Source organism: Piliocolobus tephrosceles, chromosome 16, assembly GCF_002776525.5.
Source record: "Piliocolobus tephrosceles isolate RC106 chromosome 16, ASM277652v3, whole genome shotgun sequence".
In the NCBI taxonomy this organism is placed as follows: domain Eukaryota; kingdom Metazoa; phylum Chordata; class Mammalia; order Primates; family Cercopithecidae; genus Piliocolobus; species Piliocolobus tephrosceles.
In genome coordinates, this window is record NC_045449.1 from 3,897,640 (window position 1) to 3,915,105 (window position 17,466).

The 17,466-nt window shown below is 43.4% G+C and overlaps 1 protein-coding gene and 1 non-coding gene across 4 annotated transcripts in view; one reads left to right on the forward strand and one right to left on the reverse strand.

Moving 5' to 3' along the window:
- The window catches only part of ZZEF1 (zinc finger ZZ-type and EF-hand domain containing 1), a 141,711-nt gene that overhangs the window by 103,072 nt on the left and 21,173 nt on the right, over positions 1–17,466 (reverse strand). For all 3 annotated transcript variants that reach the window (XM_026449094.1, XM_026449095.1, XM_026449096.1), the window contains exons 3-6: positions 11,348–11,542; positions 8,349–8,520; positions 6,690–6,889; positions 3,091–3,301 (exon numbers count right to left, since the gene is read on the reverse strand). In XM_026449094.1, coding sequence (XP_026304879.1) covers positions 3,091–3,301; positions 6,690–6,889; positions 8,349–8,520; positions 11,348–11,542 — 778 coding nt within the window. The remainder of the gene's footprint in view (positions 1–3,090; positions 3,302–6,689; positions 6,890–8,348; positions 8,521–11,347; positions 11,543–17,466) is intronic.
- LOC111534810 lies at positions 8,658–8,760 on the forward strand. Its single transcript, XR_002729219.1, has one exon. It is a non-coding gene; the product is annotated as a small nucleolar RNA U13 (small nucleolar RNA).

Consider the following 17,466-nt stretch of genomic DNA (forward strand, 5'->3'; position numbering starts at 1 on the left):
TAAACAGATTAGCCCATCACCATCTCCATTCCTGCCATGTTTCTTGGCCTTTCCACCTTAATGTCTGTTTTAATGTTTCCCTTTTCTTGTCTTTGCTTACATGTATCTTTCTGAATCCCCCAATAGCTTTACCTCCTCTAGGTTAGCAGTCATCAAAAATTTATGCAACAAATGACTTCTGAGCCCCACTGTGTGCCAGCAACTGTGCTAGATGAGTGAGTGTACCATGAAAAATTTCAAGGTATTATGTGAATATATCAAAAATAACTCAAAATTCTACAACTTAGTCACTTAATGATAATGGTAATGAAAATCCCTGAAACAATTTCATTTCTACATTTCAAAATAGAGACAATACAGCAAAGCTAACACTGTGTCAGCTCATACTCTGCCCTAGTTCTGCTCCTGTCTACACAATGAGCTGTTTTAGGGTTGCACAAACACGGCAGCTACACACAGGTGCAGCTGATCAGTGAGGGCTAATGCACACAAGTAGCATGCAGTCATTTACTGACTGTATTTCCACTGATACAGGCAAACACTTCTGTCCCAAAATATTCTTTCCCTTACCTATTTTTCCTCATTGGTATTTTTTCAATAAATCTTTATTTTAAAATAGATTTAGATCACTAATCTTAAAAAGGCAGGAGTGCATGAAAATATCATTGCAGATGAACTAGTAAAACTGAGTAGGGACACAAACTTTAAAATCTGTCCATTCTTCAACCACTTGCCACATCTTCAAAAAAATAATGTAAAAACCTCTTCCTTTTCCTGAAAGTCCAGTCCATAAGGTGGGACTGTGCAACGTTGGCATCTGTATGTGTCTGGGGAGTAAGGGGAGTAGTCATGGTGGCCTACAGTGAGGTTTTAGAGCCTGAGCAGGGTGACAAAGGTATCTTCACAAAGGTGTGGCCTAATATGGAATGCAGGCACCAAGTGGGGCAAGAAGGGTGGCCTGACACAGGCTATAGCAACTCAAGTAAGATAAGAAGGGCATCTGTGCAAGGGGAGCCACAGCAGCAGGTCTGCAAAAGATGCTGGAGCAGGAATGGGATAGGGAAGGTGTCCATGCAAGGGTAGGGACAATGGGACACTGGTTACATAGAGGAGAACGCAGTAAGTATGAAAATGTATCAAGGACGATGGGAAGCAAGTTTCTTAGTATCAGAGAAGGGAATCACAAATAAAGAAATAGGACGGGCACAGTGGCTCATGCCTGTAATCTCTGCATTCTGGGAGGCCAAGGCGGGTAGATCTCCACCTAGAGAGCCCTGATTCAGAAAAATGGCTGATTCCAGGACTAACGCAGGGAACATTCAAGGTAAGCCTGGAATATCTTGTGTCAGAACATATGGAAGCATTCCAAGAATAATGAGGCATATCAAAAGGACACATAAGCCAGACTGAAGGGGTTGCCACCAGCCAACTCCAGGATAATATAAGCATCAAAACTGCAGCTGACTATAATCTAGTGCATAAACAGGAATCTGCTAATATAAAGTTTTCATGAGGAATGAGATATTTACACAGTCTCAAAGTACCATCTTCAACGTATTAATTATGAAGTGAAAAATAATTATTTTACAATGGAAAAGTCTGGCAAAAATCACTTTAATCAAGTGATCAAAGTTAACATGACTGCACTAGAATGAGGACTATCTGAAGCTGGGTGCAACCCGATGGGATGCAATGAGAACAAAGCATCACTTCTATGATATTCCTGCGAGAGATAGATACAAAACCTCAATCTGATCACGATGAAACATCAAATAAACCAGAACTGAAGGACACTTTTCAAAATAACTGACCTGTAATTTTCAAAACTATCAGGGTCAAGAACATACTGAGGAAAGTCAAGGAAATACTGAGGAATTGTTCCAGAATGAAGGAAACTAAAGAGATATGACAATGAAATGCAGAATATTTTGCTGGATCCTTTTGCTGTAAGGGGCATGACTGGGGCAACGTGCAAAAATTGAAGGAAGTCTGAGGATGAGATGGTGGCAACGCAGCAAAGTGCACCAGTGTGGATTTCCTGATTTCAATGGTTGTCAGTAAATGTTCTTGTTTACAGGAAATACACACTAAAGTATGCAGGAACGATGGGGCACAGGCTGGCAAATTACTCTCTACTGACTGAGGAAGAAATAAAAATTATTTGTTAACTGTAAACTTGCAATGCTTCTCTAAGTATGAAATAATTTGGTGAGAATACATGTTAAAACAGGGAGAAAGAACAAGGTATGGCCAACTATTACCCTTCAGAACTAGCATTGCAGCAGTGTTATTTGCTAAACAGTTTTACTCAATAGTGCTAACAAATCTCAAAAGATGTCTCGAAAACAAAGTATTAGGAATCTCTTTTTGGCTGATACTCTCACAGCCTACACTATAGGTGCCTATTATCAGTTGCTGAATCTACACAATACTACTATTTCAGTGCTGCTATAGCTGGTTATATTTGTCTTATATGTTACTACTTGGTCTTTTTGCCCTAATCATTTTTTTTTAAGTACTCTACATTTCAAAATAAATTAATTTAGTACCCCTGAAAAGATTTCACTCATTAGTGGAAACAGCCCTCAACAGATCCATTACTGTAGCCTGCTCATGTGACTTCAGGAAAGGTCACAACATCTGCGTCTATAAAATGGGGTAATTTTCACAGGTACATTTCAGTGTCAGTAGGTAAAATAATAAACAGCATCTGAAAGTGCTTTATCCAACATCAAATCCTATATAAACATGAACAATTACTTCCCAATGGACAAGGAACAGGCACAGCATAAGTGACCTTCTCACAAGACTGGTCCATTTAGTGAGCTGATGAAGAACACTGTAGAAACTGTGTGAGGAGGAGCAGGAGGGTGGAATGGGCACTTTTTCAGTCTGTAAAGTCAGAACGTCAATCAAAGAGAGAAGCGCTGTGGAGCTGAGAGGCACCAACAGGAAACACTAGGGCACCTGAGGCCGAGCTGACTGAGCCACGACGATCAATGATGGAAGGCTGCTCAGTGATACTCCCTAAAGGATGACGGGAGAATAAGGGCATGTTGAGGGGGCTGGAAAATAGAGGGAATGACTTACTGAGTATTGTGCAGCACTGTCTGGACAAAGGCGGGATTTGTCTCCATAGAAGCCGTCACCAGAGATGTCAGCAGAGACCAATACCATATTGCAGAAGCATCTGAGACTGAGACCCCAGACTTCTTAACTCTCTGAAAGCCAACAGCCCTGAGACCATGAATTCTAGTGTCGCAGCCATCGCTAAGACACCGCTTTATGTTAATCTGGACATCTGTTGAGCACAAACAAAAAATTCAGTCTTGGATTAACTTCTTTGGTTAGGCAAATGCTGGGCTCCCAACTAAAAGCAAAATAGTAATAGACATTTTGAAAAGAAAATTCTGAAGATACACGCTGATGACAGAAATAAACAGCATGTGCAATGGAACTCCTCCTATATAATAAATTTGTCAAAAAGCATTGACAAATCTAAGAAATCATAAGAATAATATGTAAAATTAAGGGTGGTTTAAGTCTTTACAACAAAACTTCTTAGGAACTTAGGAGTCTTGAAAAAAACTACACAAAGAACAACTTAAAACAAGCCCAGGCCGGGCGTGGTGGCTCAAGCCTGTAATCCCAGCACTTTGGGAGGCCGAGACGGGCGGCTCACGAGGTCAGGAGATCGAGACCATCCTGGCTAACACGGTGAAACCCCGTCTCTACTAAAAAATACAAAAAACTAGCCGGGCGAGGTGGCGGGCGCCTGTAGTCCCAGCTACTTGGGAGGCTGAGGCAGGAGAATGGCGTAAACCCGGGAGGCGGAGCTTGCAGTGAGCTGAGGTCCGGCCACTGCACTCCAGCCCGGGCGACAGAGCGAGACTCCGTCTCAAAAAAAAAAAAAAAAAAAAAAAAACAAGCCTGTGTGAATACATGGTAAGAACATTTCTAGAATTCTTCCTAGGATTCTGAAATTTGGATTAAGTTACAGAACAGTAGCTGGCTTATAAGCAATGGTGAGAATTCATTTTTAATAATCAAATCCAAACCGATGACATATACATGACTCACTTTTAAGAGATGTCACAATTTCTTATTTGGGTCAGAGGAGAGAAGGTAAGAAGTTAAAAAGGGCACAACTTAGAGAAAAGACCACAATATAAGACAGGAAGCTTCTAATCCACAGGCCTAACTACTTATTTGCCTGGGGGTGAGACACAAAGACTCCACCTCCCCAGGCCTCAGTTCCTTTGAGCAAAGAACACTTCTTTTGGCCCAGGAAAGCATTAGAAGAAATGAGATAAAACATGAAGCATTCCGGCTCCCTGAATGAAATAAGCCCGGAAAGCAATCACAGAACTGTGATTATTTCCAAAATGCTATGTGTAAAGCAAGGTTATAATGGTATAAAATTGGAAACAACCTAAATGTCCAAGAATGAGGAGTGGGTTAAAATTACGGCTTTTTTTTTTTTTTGAGACAGAGTCTTGCTCTGTCACCCAGGCTGGAGTGCAGTGGAGCAATCTCAGTTCACTGCAACCTCCGCTTCCTGGGTTCAAGTGATTCTCCTGCCTCAGCCTCCCAAGTGGCTGGGATTACAGGCATGCACCACCACGCCCAGCTAATTTTTGTATTTGGTAGAGACAGGGTTTCACCATGTTGGCCAGGCTGGTCTAGGACTCCTGACCTCAAGTGATCTGCACGCCTCGGCCTCCCAAAGTGCTGACACTGGAAGCGTGAGCCACTGCCCCCGGCCAATAACAGCGTATTTTTACAACACTAAATCAGGGTGCTTGTGAATACAACACATTCTAAAAAATTACAAAAGAACATGAAAAGACTATCAACATTTTTGTAAAAAGATATGTATAGATGTATGTGAACAGATACATACAGCTCTATTTTTTTTTTTTTTGAGACGGAGTCTCTCTGTGTCTCCCAGACTGGAGTGCAGTGGCGCAATCTCGGCTCACTGCAAGCTCCACCTCCCAGGTTCACGCCATTCTCCTGCCTCAGCCTCCCGAGTAGCTGGGACTACAGGCGCCCGCCACCACGCCCGGCTAATTTTTTGTATTTTTAGTAGAGATGGGGTTTCACCATGTTAGCCAGGATGGTCTCGATCTCCTGACCTTGTGATCCACCCGCCTCGGCCTCCCAAAGTGCTAGGATTACAGGTGTGAGCCACCACGCCTGGCCATACAACTCTATTTTTTAGGAAAAAAGGTGTGTATATATGTGTGCATATATGTGTGTGTATGTAAACCATACACACACACACACACACAAATACACAAACACAAGGAAAGGTCTGCAAGGATCCACACCAAGGTAGTCACGGTAACAACTGCTGGGTAGTAGGACTTGAATATTTTTGTTTATATTTTTATAATTTTCCAATAAGAAAACGGGAATAAAATATTTTTAATGGTCTAGCACAGTGACTCAGGCCTGTAATCCCAGCACTGTGGAAGGCCAAGGCAGGCAGATCATGAGGTCAGGAGTTCAAGACCAGTCTGGCCAACATAGTGAAACCCCATCTCTACTAAAAATACAGAAAATCAGCCAGGTGTGGTGGTGTGCACCTGTAACCCCAGCTACGTGGGAGGCTGAGGCAACAGAATCGTGTGAACCTGGGAGGCGGAGGTTGCAACGAGCTGAGATCGCACCATTGCACCCCAGCCCAGGCGACAATGTGAGACTCCATCTCAAAAAAAAAAAAAAGAACATATATATGATACATATGTATCATATATATATATAACACATATAAACATACATAATACGTAAATATTTATGTATAAACATATATATAAACATATATATTCTTTTTTAAAATATATATTTATAATCCCAACATTTTGGGAGGCCAAAGTAGGAGGATAAAGGCCAGGAGTTTGAGATCAACCTGGGCAACATAGTGAGGCCCCATTTCTACAAAAAAGTGGAAAGAAATTAGCCAGGCATGGTGGTGCATGTCTAAATCCTAGCTACTGAGACTGAGGCAGGAAGACTGCTTGAACCCAGGAGTCTGAGGTTACAGTGAGCTATGACTGCACCACTGCACTCCAGCCTGGGTAACAAAAAAAGATCCTGTCTAAATATATATATATATATTTACATATATATATAAATATATGATATATAAATATATATAAATATATATTTTTTAATGAAAAAAGTGGTTTCACTATTCTTATATAATTTATTTATTTCTTTTTTTTGTTTGAGATGGAGTTTTGTTCTGTCATCCAGGCTGGTGTGCAGTGGCATGATCTCCGCTCACTGCAGCCGTAGCCTCCCGGGTTCAAGCGATTCTTCTACCTCAGTCCCCCAAGTGACTGGGATTACAGGTGTGCAGAACCATGCCTGGATATTTTTTGTATTTTTAGTAGAGACGGGGTTTCACCATGTTGGCCAGGCTGGTTTCAAACTCCTGATCTCAAGTGATCCACCTGCCTTGGCCTCCCAAAGTGCTGGGATTAGAGGTGTGAGTCAGCACGCCCCGAGGCTTTTCTATAATTTCTACAACACTTAATGAATGAAATAATGACCACTTTTGTGTACGTCCTAAGAAGCAAACGAAATCTCAAAAACTAACAGCCTCTCCACTTCAAAGGGCCTTCTGCTAAAAAATAGTACTTCCTTGCCTCTCCCTATCCCCTGAGTTCTGTTGGACTTACAGAGCTGACTGACGTTGGCATTTTCCAGCAGCGTCACGTAACCAGTGACATTGCTCGGGATGTGCACGTCTCGGACTTCCTGAAGATCGCTGGCATTCCTCCCCACAGCTACTGTCACCTGCTGCGGCATGTAGCTCTGGTCAGTGGCAGCCACTGCAATGGACAAGTGCCTAAGCACAACATCTGGCTTCATTTTTAAACTGGAAAACACAAAAAGCAGAAACTACAAATGTTTATAGGAGTCAAGAACTGACAGGATCCAGAAGTCCCATCTCAAACAGCTTACATTTGATATACCCAAAGACTGGTTTTCCTAACAGCCACCAACTTGAAATGCTGGCTATGAGTTTCAAAGTCCTTCTGACCTTGACCTTCCCACATCTCTAAAAGATCTTTCAGTTCAAGATTAATCTTACGATTCCTTTTAAGCTATCTGTACAGGAAGAAAGAACAATATGAACACTCTAACAAAATCCCTTTACCTGGCAAAAAAGCAAATTGTAAACCGCATACAAAAAACTGAGTATATTCTCTCATCTATAAATTAGATGTCTAAAGGTCAAATGCGCCCTCTAAGAGAAAACAATACAATTATTTCTGGCACTTAGTTCTACCAATTGGAATTAGCCTGTTTTCTGAGGGGACAGGTGAAAATTTCAATAGCAGCTTCAGATCTTCCAGAAATACCACTGTTTATTACCATCAGCTCCACTCCAGGATTCCTGACTATACCATTTCCTCTTCTAAAGTGACCAACTCAGTTACATACAGTGAATTTCAAAAATATATAGAAAGAGGCCAGGCACGGTGGCTCACACCTGTAATCCCAGCACTTTGGGAAGTTGGGAGTTCGAGACCAGCCTGGCCAACATGGTGAAACCCTGTCTCTACTAAAAATACAAAAATTAGCTAGGTGTGGTGGCAGGCACCTGTAATTCCAGCTACTCGGGAGGCTGAGGCAGGCGAACTGCTTGAGCCTGGGAGATGGAGGCTGCAGTGAGCAGAGATCATGCCACTGCACTCCAGCCTGTGTGTCAGAGCAAGGCTCTGTCTCAAAAAAAAAAAGAAATAAAAAAAGTATAGAAAGGGACTGGGTGCAGTGGCTCACGCCTATAATCTCAACACTTTGGGAGGCCAAGGTAGGAGGATTAAGGCCAGGAGTTTGAGACAAGCCTGGGCAACGTAGTGAGGTCCCATTTCTACAAAAAAGTGTAAAAAAATAAGCCAGGCATGGTGGTGCATACCTAAATCCCAGCTACTGAGACTGAGGCAGGACGACTACTTGAACCCAGGAGTCTGAGCTATGACTACACCACTGCACTCCAGCCTGGGTGACAAAAAAAGATCCTGTTCAAAACAAAAAAAAAGAGGAGAGAAAGGATATTTCAAAACACAATCACATGTAAGTTCTTGCTCTTTGTGGTATTAATTTTCCTGAGAAACTAGTGAAAACAGATATGAAATCAGTACTAATCTAAAATTAATCAAATGTTATTTCCTCCTTTAAAATATCAGGGAAATTATCTGTTTATGAATACACAAGCCAGGTTACATGATTTTACATGAGTCATTTTACTTGATTCTTAAAGCACCTTCATAGACAGCCACTTAAAATACAAAGAGTAGACAGTTAAGAAGAAAACATTATATCCCACCCACCGAATCCAGTGTGAACAGGCACTGCCATCCGACTGCCAGTAGGATGAGGTTTCTCCATTTGTCATCTTGTCAATGTCTGCAGAGTTGGAGGATGTTTCTATATAAGCATAGCACTTTGCTACTGACTTCAGTTTATCCATCTCTGGGCTTCTAGTTAGATCTCCAGGGCTTTCTGTAGGGGAAACCAGAGTTGACTACATGACATCTCTTTCACAAAGGGGAAAAACAGAGTCATTTAAAATACCTAAGAGAAATACACTTGGTACTTTGGCCCCAGAAACACAAACCTTCCTTAAAATCTCCTTCCAGATCCTTCTGTAGTTCATCAGTGTCATGAGTGGATTTTCACGCACATGTGTCAAATGTGCCTCCCTCAAACTGTTACATCGTTGGCATATTACCTTACGTGAAAATCACACGTCACCTTCCAAAGAATCCACTGGCCAAGGATTACCCCATCGTCTCCCATTAGTGCAATTCTTTAATCACTGATAGATTTGCAAAACCATGCCGAGAAGAAAATGGTAAATTACGGTTTGAATTTACACTTTTTAAATGATGAGTGACACTTTTTAAGCTGCTTGTTTCTGAGTACAGTCTGGTCCTGCCCTCTTCCATGTTCTTCTGGGTTAATTCATATATTTTCTATATATGATCAAATGTATATACAAACATATGTATAATAGCTAACATTTACTTGGGGCCGGGCGCGGTGGCTCAAGCCTGTAATCCCAGCACTTTGGGAGGCCGAGACGGGCGGATCACGAGGTCAGGAGATCAAGACCATCCTGGCTAACACGTTGAAACCCCGTCTCTACCAAAAAAAAAAAAAACTAGCCGGGCGTGGTGGCGGGCGCCTGTAGTCCCAGGTACTCGGAGGCTGAGGCAGGAGAATGGCGTAAACGCGGAAGGCGGAGCTTGTAGTAAGCTGAGATCTGGCCCCTGTACTCCAGCCTGGGTGATAAAGCGAGACTCTGTCTCAAAAAAAAAAAAAAAAAAAAAAAAAAAAAATAGCTAACATTTACTTGAGTATTTACTATAACCCATGCACTTTTTTTTGTTGAGATTTTTTTGAGAGGGTCTCATTCTGTTGCTCAGGCTGGAGTGCAGTGGTGTGATCACAGCTCACTGCAGCCTGGATCTCCCAGGTTCAAGTGATCCTCCTGCCTTACCCCAAGTAGCTGGGACTACAGGCATGCACCACCATGCCTGGCTAATTTTTAAAAATTTTTGGAGAGATGAGGTCATCCCTGTGTTGACGAGGCTGGTGTCAAACTCCTGGCCTCAAGTGATCTTCCCGCTTCGGCCTCCCAAAGTACCGGGATTATAGGCATCAGCCACTGTGCCTGGCCATGTGCTTTTTATACATTCTTTATGTATTAAGTCATTTTAAAAATAAAGAAACTGGCCGGCCTCAGTGGCTTATGCCCGTAATCCCAGCACTTTAGGAGGACAAGGCAGGCAGATCACTTGAGGTAAGGAGTTTGAGACTAGCCTGGCCAACATAGTGGAATCCGATCTCTACTAAAAATACAAAAATTAGCCAGGCATGGTGGCACGTGCCTGTAATCCCAGTTACTCAGGAGGCTGAAGCACGAGAATTGCTTAAACCTGGGAGGCAGAGGTTGCGGTGAGCCGAGATCACACCACTCCACATCAGCCTGGGAGACAGAGTGAGACTGTCGCAAAAAAGTAAATAAAGAAACTAAGGAACACAGAGTTAAATAATTGACCAAGGGTAGAGTTACTAAAAAATTTAGTCAGTCAACTGTGTCTTTAATATGCTACAAAATGTATTTTTTTTACCTAGAATGTCATTTGTTTTTGACTCTGCTTATGATATTTTTTTTTGCTGTGAGGAAGGTTAAATTTTCATACAGACCAATTTATTAATATTTTCTTTCACAGATTCTGGATTTCATGCCTTCCTTAGAAAGGCTGTTCCGTACTTTACAAAGTGGAACTATTTTCTTCCAATATTTTTAGCATTTTATTTTTAGTTGAACTTTTTGATCATCTGAAATTTATTTTAGTGAATGGAACGTATTAAGAATCTAGTTTCAGCCAGGTGGTGGCTCACACCTGTAATCCCAGCACTTTGGGAAGCCGAGGTGGGTGGATCATCTGAGGTCAGGAGTTTGAGACCAGTCTGACCAACACGGTGAAACCCCGTTTCTACTAAAAATATAGAAATTAGCCAGGCGTGGTGGCACATGCCTGTAATTCCAGCTACTCAGGAGGCTGAGGTAGGTGAATTGCTCGAACCCAGGAGGAAGAGGCTGCAGAGATCATGCCATTGCACTTCAGCCTGGGCAACAAGAGCGAAACTCAAGTCTCCAAAAAAAAAAAATCTAGTTTTATTTCTTCTTCAAATGGCTAACTAGGTGCCCTAACTCCATCTGCTGGCAGTTCACCTTTCCATCCTGATGTATAACGCTGACTTTATCTGGTACTCTATTCTCACATGTATATCGCATCTACGTCTGGGCTCTGTTATGGTCCACAGACCTATCTACACACATCATGAACTTCTGTTGCTATCTCCGAGTGAGCGTGTGGTGGCTTCCTTCATTTATCCAGCAAATACTCATTGAATACCTACCATGCAACGGGCACACAGCAGGAATGAGGAAGCAGACAAGACAGACAACACACAAGTGAATCAATAATGCTACAACTTCAGGTAACAATAAGCACGTTTTCGACCATTAAACCTGCCAAGGTGATCCTGACCAGAAGGTGGGGGGTGGGGGAGGTGTTAATTAGATAAAGGGGAAAGGCATCCCTGAAGTCACATCTGAGCAGAGAATTGAATATGAGAAACCAGCTGTGTTAGGAAGGAAGAAAGGGAAAGAGGAAAAAGATCACATTCTTATGTTACAAACTCGCGACTTTACATTTTCAGAAATAAAGGCAGGGAAAAGATTTGGCTCATTTTACCAATACGACAGAAGAAATGGTAAGAGTATTTGCAGGAGAACCCCCCCCCACACACATACCCTTCTCCTTTTGTACCAGTTGATCCAGAGACTCCTTCAGCACGGAAGACCGCATGGTGCACATGTTCTTGCAGTGCTCCAGCATCGGGTAGGGCATCACCGCGCTGGAGAGCCGGTTGCGGTGCAGGAACCGCAGTATCATTGACGAGTGAGCATCAAGGCCTTCCTTCGACTCCGAAAATATGTCTATGAAACCTAAACAGACAACATCCATTTTTGGTGTTTTGGGGAAGCCACAGTAGTTTCCACATCCCCTGCCTGGTGGCCTACCTGAACTGGCTAAACTAAAAGCAGTCATTAACAATCTTCACTCATATTTTCAGTTTTAAATGTTTAAAAATCTAAGTTTTAAAGAAATGAACCAGTAGCATTCTGAACTTAAGAATTAATTCGGCCGGGCGCGGTGGCTCAAGCCTGTAATCCCAGCACTTTGGGAGGCCGAGACGGGCGGATCACGAGGTCAGGAGATCAAGACCATCCTGGCTAACACGGTGAAACCCCGTCTCTACTTAAAAAATACAAAAAAAAATCTAGCCGGGCGAGGTGGCGGGCGCCTGTAGTCCCAGCTACTCGGGAGGCTGAGGCAGGAGAATGGTGTGAACCCGGGAGGCGGAGCTTGCAGTGAGCTGAGATCCGGCCACTGCACTCCAGCCTGGGCGACAGAGCGAGACTCCGTCTTTAAAAAAAAAAAAAAAAAAAAAGAATTAATTCAGCCGGGTGCAATGGCTCACGCTTGTAATCCCAGCACTTTGAGAGGCCAAGGCGGGCGGATTACCTGAGGTCAAGAGTTCGATACCAGCCTGGCCAACATGGTGAAACCCCATCTCTACTAAAAATACAAAAAAATTAGCCAGGCATGGTGGTGGGCGCCTGTAATCCCAGCTACTTGGGAGGCTGAGACAGGAGAATCACTTGAACTCAGGAGGCAGAGGTTGCAGTGAGCCCAGATCACGCCATTGCACTACAGCCTGGGCAACAAGAGCAAAACTCCATCTCAAAAAAAAAAAAAAAGAATTAATTTTAGTTGAAAATAATTTTAGAAGACTTAGAATAATGATTATTTGTTTCAATCCAAACTTCAAAAACATATAAGCACTTAAACACTAATAGACGTTTTTAAGGAAGTCTTGCATATAGAATACAGGGTGGAAGTAAAGTTCAGTGCATTAAGAGTAAAAGCATAACTGCTTTTATACTAAGACACTAAGACAATGATTATGACAATACAACCACTACCATTACCACCGTTTCCAACGGTATTTTACGACCAATAAAGTGCTTCCGCATACATATCATTCTGTCCTCACAATAAGGTGAGGGGGAGGCACAGACGGTACAGGTATCCTTTTTAACAACTGAGGAAAATGAGGCTCAGGTGACACACCAAGATGTCAACTGATAATAGGGAGCCCCCCATGAGGCCATCAGTACAGGCTGGGAGAGAGAAAGCAGGGTGACAGCAGTGGGAATCAGGGACATTTGAGTCACTTCCTCATGTAATTTACCTGTGCCTTCAGGACCTGCTCAAGCCCAATCACATATATACCACTTCCATCTGATGATGGAATGCTGCTGTGCACACCCAACTTTAGGCGGGATGGGTCAGAAAGCACCCAGTTCATGACAGGCAGTTCAGGTCACACGGTAAATTGCTGACCCACAGTCAAATGTTCAGTTTCTACCAAGGCCCAGAGCTGTCTCTCAAAAGAAGAGTAGTTATCTGCAGAAGACGGTAGGGCCTTGCTCCAAAATCCTAAAGGCCTCTGCTGTGATTCACCTATGGGGGTCTGCCAGAGGCTCCAAACAGCGCCTCTGTCTGCCACTGACACCTCAAGCACCATTGGATCTGCTGAGTCATATGACGCAAGTGGCAGAACAGCTTGCACTGCAGCCTGGACCTGTTGCAGAGCCTTCTCCTGTCCTGGACCCCTCTCAAAACTGACAGCCTTTCGGGTCACGGGATAAATGGGCCAGAGTCACACACCCAAATGAGGAATGCATTGCCTCCAAATCCCAGGTGATCCACTAGGTGTTGTGCCTCTCTCTTGGCTGTAGGAGGGGCCAAACACAGCAACTTTTCCTTCATCTTAGAAAGAGTATCCTGAGGCCGGGCGCGGTGGCTATAGTCCCAGCACTTTGGGAGGCCGAGACGGGCGGATCATGAGGTCAGGAGATCGAGACCATCCTGGCTAACACGGTGAAACCCCGTCTCCACTAAAAATACAAAAAACTAGCCGGGCGAGGTGGCGGGCGCCTGTAGTCCCAGCTACTCCGGAGGCTGAGGCAGGAGAATGGTGTAAAACCCGGGAGGCGGAGCTTGCAGTGAGCTGAGATCCGGCCACTGCACTCCAGCCCAGGAGACACAGCAAGACTCTGTCTCAAAAAAAAAAAAAAAAGAAAGAAAGAGTATCCTGACAGCCCCACACCACTGGACCCCTAAACATTTCACTAACGTAGAAGGTCCCTGAATGCATTTCAGATTTATTTCCCACCCCCTGGCACACAAATGTCTCACCAATAAGTCCAGTGTGTTTGCTACTTCTCACTCACTGAGTCCAATCTGCATAATGGCATCAATGTAATGTACCAGCGTGGTATCTTGTGGAAGGGAAAGTGATCGAGATCTCTGCAAACAATATTATGACACAAAGCTGGAGAGTTGATATACCCAAAGCAGGACAGTGAGGGTATATTGCTGGCCTTGCCAGTTGAAGGCACATGGCTTCTGGTGGGCCTTATGGACAGGAATGGAGAAAAGGGCATTTGCCAAGTCAATGGCTGCACAACAGGTCCCAGGAGATGTGTCAATTTGCTCAAGCAATGAAACCACATCTGGTACAGCAGCTACAATCGCAGTCACCACTTGGGTAGGCTTACGATAATCCACTGACATCCTCCAATATTCATCCGTCTTCTGCACAGGCCAAAGAGGACAGTTCAATGGGAACACAGTGGGAATCACCACCCTGCATCTTTCAAGGTCTCAGTGGTGGCACCCATCTCTGCAATCCCTCCAGGAGTGCGATATTGTTTCTATTTACTATTTTTCTAGGTAAAGCCAGCTCTGATGGCTTTCATTGGCCTTTCCCACTGTAACAGCTCTCAGCCTACTGGTCAGGGAGGCAACGTGGGGACTCTGCCAGATGCTAATTATGCCTATTCCAATTATGCATTGGGTCCCATTCTTTCCCAATCAACGCTCTCATTTTAACAGTGACACCACTGAGGCTGAGTGTGCACCTTTCATTGGAGGTCAGCCACTCACATGATAGGAGCTTGTGTCTGACTTTCCACAATTTCAGCTCTTTGTCTAAAGGAGGTAAGACTCTCACCCAGGGCAATCCTGGAAGATGTGAGGCTAAGTATGCATTTCTGGAGACAGAATCCCTGAGCTCATCCTCTTCTTTCATCACTCTGTCCAGCAAACTTAGGAGCACCAACCAACTTCATTACAGTCCTTGGTTCTCCACATATGGCCAAAAGTATCATGGATGGAGTCACTAAACTCCTCGATTCTCAAGAGAGGTGAATCGGGAATATCAAGCGCATTTACTTTGCACAACTCTCTTAACAGTTAACGCCAAGGACTATCAGTGTTCTCCATACCATTAGAAGTAGACTCCTTAGCATTTTTGGGTCTAATAAGATTAAACAGTCAACTCCCAAAACTACAAAACCAACTAAAGGAATCCATCCTTAAAATTCTCTTCCTCAAATGCCAGGCGCAGTAGCTCATGCCTGTAACCCCAGCACTTTGGGAGGCCAAGGAGGGCAGATCACGAGGTCAGGAGCTCCAAGAACAGCCTGGCTAACATGGTGAAACCCCGTCTTCACTAAAAATACAAAAATTATCTGGGTGCGGTGGCGGGTGCCTATAATCCCAGCTACTCGGGAGGCTGAGGCAGAATTGCTTGAACCCGGGAGGCAGAGGTTACAGTGAGCCAAGATTGCACCATTGCACCCCAGCATGGGTGACAGAGCAAGACTCTGTCTCAGAAAAACAAAAACAAAAACAAAACAAAACAAAACAAAACAAATATATATATATAATGTTCCTCTAGAACCCCTTCTGGTATCAAAATCTATATGAGTCAGGGTTCTCCAGAGGGACAGAAATAATAGGATACGCGTATATATAAAAGGCAGTTTATTAAGGAGAATTCGCTCACACAATCACAAGGCAAAGTTCCATGACAGGCCGTCTGCAAGCTGAGGAAAAAAGAAGCCAGGAGTGGCTCAGTCTTTTTCTTAGCTGACACCACAGTAATACCTGAGCTTCATATTTAGGACACTGCTGATGCTGCACTGATCTGGTCAAAACCTATGTGAAAAAACATTTGGTGCAGTGGCTCACACCTGTAATCTCAACATTTCAGGAGGCCAAGGCAGGTGGATTGCCTGAGCTCAGGGGTTCAAGACCAGACCGGGCAATATGGCAAAACGCTGTATCTATATTAAAAACAAAACAAAAACTTGTTCATATAATGGAAAAAGTATTTTCATATGCTGAAACGTTTGGTAAATTAATTTAGCCTTCAGTAAATGAATTCCAAGCCTAATGAATTTGGAAAAGGTACTATTCTCTTTTTTTAAACGCTTAAGCACCAACACCATGAGATACAAAAGGAACTAGTTTTAGTGTAGATGAAGGTTAGAACCTAAAAAGTCCGACCACCAAAGCAACTTCAGCTTACAAAGGTTCATTCCAAGACTGATGAATTGGGTGCCGACGAAAAGTTTTCAGTAGGAAGTGCTAAGTCATGAGCCTGTTATGTAAGCGCCCTGAGATCTGGACCCTGCTGTTTTCTCAGTCTCACCCCCAGTTCAGCAGTCGCCCAGCACAGCAGTGCACTACAAATTATCTGTTGGTGGATTCCCTGGTCTCAATCCCTTTGCTTTCCTCCCCACAACTGTCTGAGGTGTCCAAATAAGCTCCTGATACTATCCACATGCTGGTAATTCAAAAGTGGAGTAACACGTAAACACTAAGATAAAAGCTAGCTAAAGATAATTCAGGCCGGGTGCAGTGGCTCATGCCTGTAATCCCAACACTTTGGGAGGCCAAGACGGGTGGATCACTTGAGGTCAGGAGTTCAAGACCAGCCTCTGGCCAGTATGGTAAAACCCCAGCTCTACTAAAAACATAAAAATTAGCTGGACATGGTGGCAGGTGCCTGTGCTCCCAGCTACTCGGGAGGCTGAGGCACAAGAATCACTTGAACCCAGGAGGTGGAGGCTGCAGTGAATGAAGATCCCGTTGCACTCCAGCCTGGGTGACAGAGCCAGACTCTGTCTCAAAAGAAAAATAATAATAATTTTAACTGCCATAAGACTAGGGAAAAAGTTAAATAATTAAATAATTATTTTATTTAATTTTTATAAAAATTAAATAATTAAAGACAACCTGAAGAAGAATGGAAATACATGTTTTTTTTTTTTTTTTTTTGAGACAGGGTCTCGCTCTATCACCAGGGTTGGAGTACACTGGCGTGATCACGGTTCATTGCTGCCTCAACCTCCTGGTCTCAAGCAATCCTCCTGCCTCAGCATCCCGAGTAGCTGGGACCAATGTTGCACACCACCATGACCTGCTAATTTTTTTCTTAAGAGATGGGGTCTCACTATGTTGCCCTGGCTGGTCTCAACTCCTGGCCTCAAGCAATCCTCACACTTCGGCTTCCCAAAGTGCTGAGATTACAGGCGTGAGCCACCATGTCTGGTTGGAAATATACATTCTTCATTTATATATGGAAACTATCCTTCCCTAGCTCAATACATCACTCAGCAGTAAGTAAGCCAGAGAGGCCAAGAGCAATCAGATTTAGATTTATGTGTCTATCAAATCTATTTTGCCTCCATTGCTGCCCTAGTGACCCTAAGTATTATGATACCAAGTGCACAGAGCAGGAAAAGTGCTAAGGTAAAGTAAACCAAGACTAAAAGGAAAATGTACAAAGTTTCTCTTTCAAACACAATTGTCTTCTCACTGGAAAAAACAAATATTAATTTTATTATGATTCTGTCTTTATGTAAGTCTGAGCTCCCCCCCCAAAAAAAACATACAAAAACACAGGCCATGTGTTTTCTCTTTTTTTTTTTTTCCAGACGGAGTTTCGCTC